The following is a 9,037-nucleotide window of genomic DNA, read 5'->3' on the forward strand; positions in this document are numbered from 1 at the left end:
CGACGGCGGGCGGCGTCGAGGGCGACGGCGGGCGGCGTCGAGGGCGAGGGCGACGGCGAGCGGCGTCGAGGGCGAGGGCGATGGCGGCAGGCCTTCGGCGCGGTGTTGAATCGGAGAAGACGAGAAAGGGTTCGGGCCCTTGTATTTATAGCCCCCCCCTTTAGTCGCGGTTGGGGAGGCGACCCGCGACTAAAGGGTAACCTTTAGTCGCGGTTGGGGAGGCGACCCGCGACTAAAGGGTAACCTTTAGTCGCGGTTGGGGAGGCGACCCGCGACTAAAGGGTTTTTTGGCGGGTTTTTGCGTTCCCGCGCGCAACGACCTTTAGTCGCGGTTGGCCAGGCCAACCGCGACTAAAGGTATTTTTCAAAATACTTTTTCTTTTTCAAAATGTCAAAAATACAAATAATATATCAAAAAATTCAGAAAAATAAAACTAATTCAATTCAATATGTTTTTGCGTTCCCCTCGTGCCGCGATCGGGGAAGACCAATCGGCTTAAGGTCAGGAACAAAGTCAACACAAAACTCAATTACCTCCTCATTTCCATAGCCCTTGGCGATGCTTCCTTCTGGCCTAGCACGGTTACGAACATATTTCTTGAATACTCCCATGAACCTCTCGAAGGGGAACATATTGTGTAGAAATACAGGACCGAGAATGAAAATCTCTTCGACTAGGTGAACCAAGAGGTGCGTCATAATATTGAATAAGGATGGCGGGAACACCAACTCGAAACTGACAAGACATTGGATCACATCGTTCTGTAACCGTGGTAGATCTTCTGGATTGATTACCTTCTGAGAGATTGCATTGAGGAATGCACATAGCTTCACAACGGCTACTCGAACATTTTCCGGCAGGAGCCCCCTCAAAGCAATCGGAAGCAATTGCGTCATAATCACGTGGCAGTCGTGAGACTTCAGGTTTTGGAACTTTTTCTCCGCCATGTTTATTATTCCTTTTATATTGGACAAGAATCCAGACGGGACCTTCATACTGCTCAGGCATTCAAAAAAGATGACCTTCTCTTCTTTGGTCAGAGCGTAGCTGGCACGACCTTGAAACCATTCCGGATGCCGGTCATCAGGGTCTTTCAAACGTTGCTGGTCCTGCCGTGCTTCCTTTGTATCATTTGTCTTCCCATACACGCCCAAGAAGCTTAGGAGGTTCACGCAAATATTCTTCGTAACGTGCATCACGTCGATTGCAGAGCGGACTTCTAGGACTTTCCAATATTCTAGCTCCCAGAATATAGATTTCTTCTTCCACATGGCTGCGTGCCCGTCAGCTCCCTTCGGAACTGATTGTCTGCCAGGACCCTTTCCAAAGATGACTTTCAAATCCTTGACCATATCAAATACCTCAGCACCAGTGCGTTCCGCAGGCTTCGGCCGGTGATCTGCCTTGCCGTTGTAATGCTTGCCTTTCTTTCTTACTGGATGAATTTTCGGAAGAAATCAACGATGCCCAAGGTACACGTTCTTCTTACAATTTGGCAAATGTACACTTTCAGTCTCATGTAAGCAGTGCGTGCATGCATTGTATCCCTTATTTGACAGTCCCGAAAGGTTACTAAGAGCAGGCCAATCGTTGATGGTTACGAAAAGCAACGCTCGTAGGTTAAATTCCTCTTTTTTGTGCTCATCCCACACACGGACACCAGGTCTGCCCCACAGCTGTAAAAGTTCATCAACTAATGGCCTTAGGTACACATCGATGTCGTTGCCGGGTTGCTTCGGACCTTGGATGAGCACTGGCATCATAATGAACTTCCGCTTCATGCACAACCAAGGAGGAAGTTTGTAGATGCATAGAGTCACGGGCCAGGTGCTATGGCTGGAGCTCTGGTTGCCAAAAGGATTCATGCCATCTGTACTTAGACCAAATCTTATGTTCCTTGCGTCAGCTGCAAAATCTTTGAACTCTCTGTCGATCTTTCTCCATTGCGTTCCATCTGCGGTGTGTCTCAACTCCCCGTCCGACTTACGGTCCTCTTTGTTCCATCGCAACAACTTGGCATGCTCTTTGTTCTTGAACAGACGTTTCAACTGTGGTATTATAGGAGCATACCACATCACCTTGGCGGGAACCCTCTTCCTGGGTTTCTCGCCCTCAACATCGTCACCAGGGTCATCGCCTCTGATCTTATAACGCAATGCAGTGCATACCGGGCATTCATTCAAATTCTCGTATTCACCGCGGTAGAGGATGCAGTCGTTGATGCATGCATGTATCTTCAGAATCTCTAAACCTAGAGGGCAGACAACCTTCTTTGCTTCGTACGTACTGGCGGGCAACTCGTTATTCTTTGGAAACATATTCTTCAACATTTTCAGCAAGTTTTCAAATGCCGAGTCAGCTACACCTGCCTGTGCCTTCCATTTCAGCAAATCTAGTGTGCAGCCCAGCTTTTTCATACCATCATCGCATCCGGGGTACAACGACTTTCTGTGATCCTCTAACATGCGATCCAAATTCTCCCTCTCCTTTTCAGTTTCGCAGCGTCTCCGTGCATCAGCAATGGTCCGACCAAGATCATCAACGGTCTCATCACGTGCCTCTTCTTCACCTTCACCTTCCCCTTCACCTTCCCCTTCACCTTCAGCATCCTCCATGAAAGTATCACCGAAATGAGCAAGATAGCTTTCATCGATGAAATCATCCCCTTCTTCATCTTCTTCCATTATAACCCCTCTTTCTCCATGCTTGGTCCAACAATTATAGCTTGGCATGAAACCGTGCCGAAGCAGGTGCAGGTGAACTTCTCTTGAGGAAGAGTAACCCTTCTGATTCTTACAGTCAACACATGGACAGATAACAAAACCCTTCTGCTTGTTCGCATTAGCCACTACGAGAAAATCTTTCAAACCCGTAGTGAACTCGCGGGAGAGTCGGTTACCGTACATCCATTGCCGATTCATCTGCATTATTATAATATAAAATATATAATTAACCATCATGCATTTGTTAAACTAACTAGCTATAAACAATAGAAATTAAACAATGAACAACACACATGCATATTTTATCAATGACACACATGCATGAAAGGTTCAAGTTGCTAACCGCGATCGAGGAGGAAAAAATAAATGAGGAACCTCAAGTGTGGCTCCAACACTTCATATCATGTTTGTTTCACCCTCTTGGGGCATTTCATCAAACACCTTGTGTGCATAAGAGGAACCAAAAGCAAACCTACACCCCCTTGTGAAGCTTGTGAAGAGAAGTGGCATCAAATGGCTAAGTGAGCGTGCTGAACTGGTATATATAGGGGAGGAGCTTTAGTCGCGGTTGGCCTGACCAACCGCGACTAAAGGCCTTTGGGCACCTTTAGTCGCGGTTGGCCTGGCCAACCGCGACTAAAGCCCCTCACGTGCACCAGCTGGCCACCGAGCGCCCTGGGCCCAGGCCTTTGGTTGCGGTTCGTCTGCCGAACCGCGACTAAAGACTTCATTAGTCGCGGTTCCTACAGTTTCGCGACTAATGGGGCTGGACGGAAGCCTCTTTTTCTACCAGTGAGTAACCTAATATGTTACCATCACATAGCGTTTTCCAATGCAAAATGAGTCTATAAGACAATAAATGAACATGTATATGTTACTACAGATATGTCACTTCCCACTATAAGGTAGTAACATAGAGTAGTAACGTATGCATGTTACTACTCTAAGGTACTCCCCACTATGACCAGCCTAATAAGTATTCATCCTGGAGCAGGCCTGAAGTGTCCCGAGCCTGTTCCAGGCCTCCACTCGGTTGGTCCAGCATCATGAAGTCCATCTGACTACTGTACACTACATCATCCACTCGATTGTGTATTATTTAATGCACAAAAGCTGGACCAGTTTAACCCTTCAAAGTATTATTAAATGGATAGAAGTTGGATCAGTTTCTGGAGTAAAATTTGATGCGGGATTGAGAGGATCTTGTCTGCGGCCAGAAATGAGGTTTTTGTCAAATCAATAGCTGAGGCTATCCCGATCTACTCCATGTCATGTTTTAAACTCCCTACAGGAGTTTGTCAGCACCTAACCTCTATGATTAAGGACCCTGATAAGTACCACACATGTGGCACGAAGCAATTTCATCCTGAGATTTTTTATGGAAAATTTAGTTACCCGAAGATGGTAACTTTATTGTGAAGCATGGCAACTTTCTGTTTGAATGACAAGTTTTAGTTTTTTTTTTGCATTTTTCGTGTGAAAATTTTAGTTGTAAAAACGTCAGGGCGATTTTACTTCGTGACACACACATGGCACTTATAATTTGGGATGATTAAAGCATTATGGCGGGGAAGTAAAAGAGATCAACGCAAGCCATATTGGGTGTCCTGGGACACTATGAGTATGCCTGTCGCAACAAGCAATGCCATCAAGGTGATGTTATGTAACTTAGTAACGCTAGAAGAACCGGAAATTATCATTGCACCACTGTACTCATAGCCTGATGTTTTTTTATGAAACTTTTGATCTATTCATCATGCTATGGCAGTACAAAGAACACATAAATAATAAAAATTACATCCGTATTTGTAGACCATCTAGCGACGACTACATGTAGTAGAGCGAGCCAAAGGCGCGTCACTGTCGTCTTCCCTCCTTCACTGAAGCCGGACAAAGCTTATTGTAGTAGCCAGTCGGAGAGTCATCGTGCAAAGACCCCACATGACCAGCACAAGAGAACAGGAACCATCGCTAATGAAGAGAAGAATAAATCTAAAGGATCCAATCTATAGACAAACAAACAAAGACAGACAAATGCTGGATCCAAGAAGGTCCACTAGAGATTAGCACAGACCGAGCACCGCGAGATCCACTAGAGAGACACTTCCACACGCCCTCCGATGACGCTAGACGCATCATCGAAAAGGGGGCCAGGCGAGGAGAACCTTATTTCATCTTCAAGGAGTCGTCAGTGCCTCGTCTTTCTGAGTAGGACACAAACCCTAAAAAACTCACAAAAACACAAGAAACGGAGCTAGATCCCTCCCACCGGCAAGGGATGATGTCCACTGTGCCTCGCATTATGCAGTGAGATCGCCTACTCCTCTCGAGGTTTGCATTTTTCTAGTTCATATTTCATAGCTAACCATAAAAAATCCAACCTTTCAAATTAGCCTATTTTTAGGAATATATCGAACTTTCACCCTGCATTATTTGTGCAAAATTGTATCATTCATTGAGTTCATCACTCAACATAGTCTAGCAGTCCCACCAGCGTGGGAAAATTAAAATAGTTAATCAAATTCATAATGGTATTCCATAAAGGAAAGGAATTTCAATCAAAATAAAAAAACATTGAGTCTCTTAAATAAGACATTCTAAAACTTAGGTAATTTATAGTCATTGGGATTTTAGTTCCATATGAAGTGGCCGATTTACCCTCTTTTGCAATGAGTTTCGCTACATCATCTGATGCTCTAGCTAATTGCCCACCCGTTCCACGTGTGATTCTATGTTATGCATGGCTGTGCTTAAGAGCATATCGGTTGAAGTAGAGTCTTCTTTTCTCTCCAAAAAAAAACATGGCCCTAAGGCCGCCGGAGACGAGGCAGATGACGATGGCCGGCGGGAGGCTAAGGAAGCATAAGTTTTCTTTCTTGAAGAGGGAGGCCGCGGCTGCGTCTCGTTGCTTCTAAAATTGATGTTGTTGAACCCATTAACGAGAAGTTCAAACCAAAGATATACATAAGGGAAGTCACTCACAGCCTGATATTGGTGTAACTTAGTAACGCTGATGTTATTGTAACTTAGTAATGCTAGAGGCTTGGTCGTGTGCGCATAGCCTCATCACCCATATATTAGGCAAGGCAGGGCGAGAATCTAGACATAACCGGACAACGCGAGAGTACCATTGTACTCAAACTCTTCATACGAGGCCAGATAAAACATCTACGAGAGGTAGGGTATTACCTCTAGAACACAGGCCCGAACCTACATAAAATCCATCATTTGAATCTCATATCTAGACCATCCACGCGAGCCTTGCTCCTCAAAATCTCCCAAATCATGTGTACTGTGGCGAAATCCTCGTACACATGATTTGAGCTAATATAGAACATAATAAATAATATAAATCAGTATTTCAACAACATCTTCAACGCACAAGGGCACTTGAGACTTCCGCCACCAAGTCACCAACTACGGGCTCGCCAGGCATTCTAAAAGCTGTTTCAAAACATTGTTTTTTTTTTGCCTTCTCGGCTAATATTAGCTTAAGTTGTTTCGCAGCTTGTACTAGTCTCATTTGTTGTCATTTCAACAGCAACCCAAACAAACAGGGCCTAAGATAAGCGCTAGAATATGCACCCTTGGAGTACTGCTTTCTTTTCATTGGCAATGCTATAAAATAAACATTTTCGGACACTCATTGCATTGCAGGCCGCCAACATGTTCCCTAGCGCCCCAATTAAACTCCCTCGCCGGACGTTCACCATCACGGCGAAGCACATCCACCACCTGAAGCAATGCATGTCCGGCCAAACGACATCCGGGAAGCCCGCCACCGCGCCCATGTCATCCAGCTTTGTGGCGATCGTGGCGCTCGCCTGGGCGTCCTTCGTCCGGTCCAAGCACCCGGCCGCCATCTCCTCTGGCCACGACGTCTACCTCTTCTTCTTCATCATTGACTGTCGCGGGCGGCCTGGCATTGACCCGCCTGTGAGTGAGAACTACTTCGGGACATGCATCACCGGGTGCCTCGTCAAGGCCATGGCACGGGACCTCCTCGCGGTTAATGGTGTCGCAGTCGCTATGGCGGTGATTCAGCGGGAGGTCCAGCGAGCAGTCGAGGACCCGCTCGGCCTTTGGGACTGGATGGACATCGTGTCGTCGGTGCCACTCGACCGGTTGGTGGGCATCAACGGGTCCACACGGTTCAAGGCATACGAGGTGACCGACTTCGGGTGGGGCGCGCCGAGCAGGACGGAGGTGGTCACCATGAGCGACGGGCGGGTGGTGCTGGTCGCCACAAAAAGCGGCGGAGTGCAAGTGCCCGTGTGCATGCACCCGGATCATAGCACGGCGTTCAACTCACACTTTATGGATTCTCTCTGTTGATTCATTTGTATGCAGTATTGTCGGCGGCAGCTCGGCGCGACGTTACTAAGTGTCTATGTCTATGTCCCTGTGCTTTACCAGTTTAGTCGGGCATTCTATCTATCTACCTACCTACTGTTTGTCTATCTATAGTAATTTAAATTTTTAATAGCATGTTTAGTGATGCAAACATGGCAAATTGAACTTTTTTGATAGCAAGTTTAGTGACGCGAGGATTGAAAAGTATGTCAAGGGACTATAGTTTAAAAATGGGATTTGCTCCTCTAGGGATGGAGAGATACTCTCAGGGCACACTCGGTATTAAGGTACGCATCATCGTCTATCCAGACATAATGTGATATGATCACCGGGATACCAAATACAGAAATGAGAAAAAGAAACTAGACCGGCAACGAGGATAGCTTGGTATTGTGATCAAGTAGTTGCCTCACAAGGATAATGATATAAATTCTTAAGTATCACGAACGAAAAGGAATTGTGTACGCATACAAAAGGTTCGCTCAATAAGTATATTCATAAATATAGGAACCAATATCGGTGTTCACATCCTGTTATTGATTATTCGCCGGAAGGTGTTCCAGGTCATGTGTGCATATTACCGAACATGCAGGGTCACAAATTTAATGGTCAACGGTTTGATAGAATACTGGAGGGTATTAGGAGTACTAGAGAAATGCACCGGAAATGTTCCGGTAATACTGAAAGTATTTCGCATGGAACCGGAAGTGTTTCGGCAATACTGAGAAGGCCCCGAAGGAACCCTGGAAGGTCTGGAAAGGTTCGAGGACATCCTAGAACCTTTCAAAAGGTTGCAAGTGGCCCAAGTGGGCTTCCCCCTTGGTTGGCCCATGAGGTGGCAGTCACTTGGAACGAATGGGCCCTAAAAGCCCCCGCGGCAAACTTGGAGGGTAAACAGGTGGGTCGCCTAGGTTTGGGAAGGATCCTCCTCCCTGGTGTGTTGACCCCAGGAGAGTGCGGCCCCGCTTCCAAGGTTGCACTCCCTCTGGCCACCTATAAATAGAGGGAGGGGTAACTCCCCAATCCATCCCGGTTTCCTAGATGCGCCCTCCTCTCTGTGTGTGTGTGTGTGTGTGTGTGTGTGAGAGAGAGAGAGAGAGAGAGAGAGCATTTTCTCGAACGCCGTTAGGATGCTCCACCTCTCTCTTGTCCTCCAGCAGTGATGGGTTGCTGAACCATTGACACGAAAAGCGTGGATACCTTACAGGGATTATATGTCCGATCCTAGATCCGAAGAAGTTCTCGCGGCGGGTAGGTTTAACCTAGATGCGGGAATCTGCACGTCTTCACCAACATCTTCTTCGCTGCATTTGTTTTGGTAAAGATGTAATCTACCCTTATGCATCTTCATAGTAATCCTGAGCGTGTACGTTAGCGCAGTAATTTTTAAAGTTTGAACTACATTCCCCAGCAAGCAACATGTCATAATGGCGGATCATTCACATGGAGGAGTATCCTTCACGAGAGAGACTTACCTCGACATGGCATCAATTATAGAATTGGGGATGGGTCGAAGGTCAATATTGATCATGATAGCTAGATCCCTAGGGCAGGCTGCATGAAGGTCCCAGGTTTCATGCACACCCGCACATCTAAAAATTTAGCGACCTTCTTAACGCCCATGGCATAAAATTGAATGATCATAAACTTCAAGCGGTGTTTTGAGTCGGAGATGCACGCGATATCAGACAAATCATGATTTATACACCGATGTCGAAGGACTACGTCGCATATCACACCTAATGGGAAATTTTCCGTGCAGCCAACCCATCACCTACAGATGGACCAGAATAAACGGGCTACGGGCGCATTAGGTTGGTCGGAAGAGTTGCCCCTCCACAAAGGATGGTTGGTATTTGGTCGGCAAAAGTCCTGAAAAAATAAAGGTTCACGGGTGGAGACTTGTTCGGAATGGCCTTGTTGTTGGATCAGATCTAGCGTATACAAAGATCAATGTGTG

The 9,037-nt window shown here is 46.4% G+C and overlaps 1 protein-coding gene across 1 annotated transcript in view; it reads left to right on the forward strand.

The window, feature by feature from the left end:
- LOC123083278 (anthocyanidin 3-O-glucoside 6''-O-acyltransferase) overlaps positions 1–7,267 on the forward strand; it is a 15,579-nt gene extending 8,312 nt beyond the window's left edge. The window contains exon 2 of the mRNA XM_044505356.1: positions 6,382–7,267. Coding sequence (XP_044361291.1) covers positions 6,382–7,059 — 678 coding nt within the window. The 3' untranslated portion in view covers positions 7,060–7,267. The remainder of the gene's footprint in view (positions 1–6,381) is intronic.
- Positions 7,268–9,037: the final 1,770 nt, after the last annotated feature.

This window comes from Triticum aestivum, chromosome 4A (assembly GCF_018294505.1).
Source record: "Triticum aestivum cultivar Chinese Spring chromosome 4A, IWGSC CS RefSeq v2.1, whole genome shotgun sequence".
Lineage (NCBI taxonomy): Eukaryota > Viridiplantae > Streptophyta > Magnoliopsida > Poales > Poaceae > Triticum > Triticum aestivum.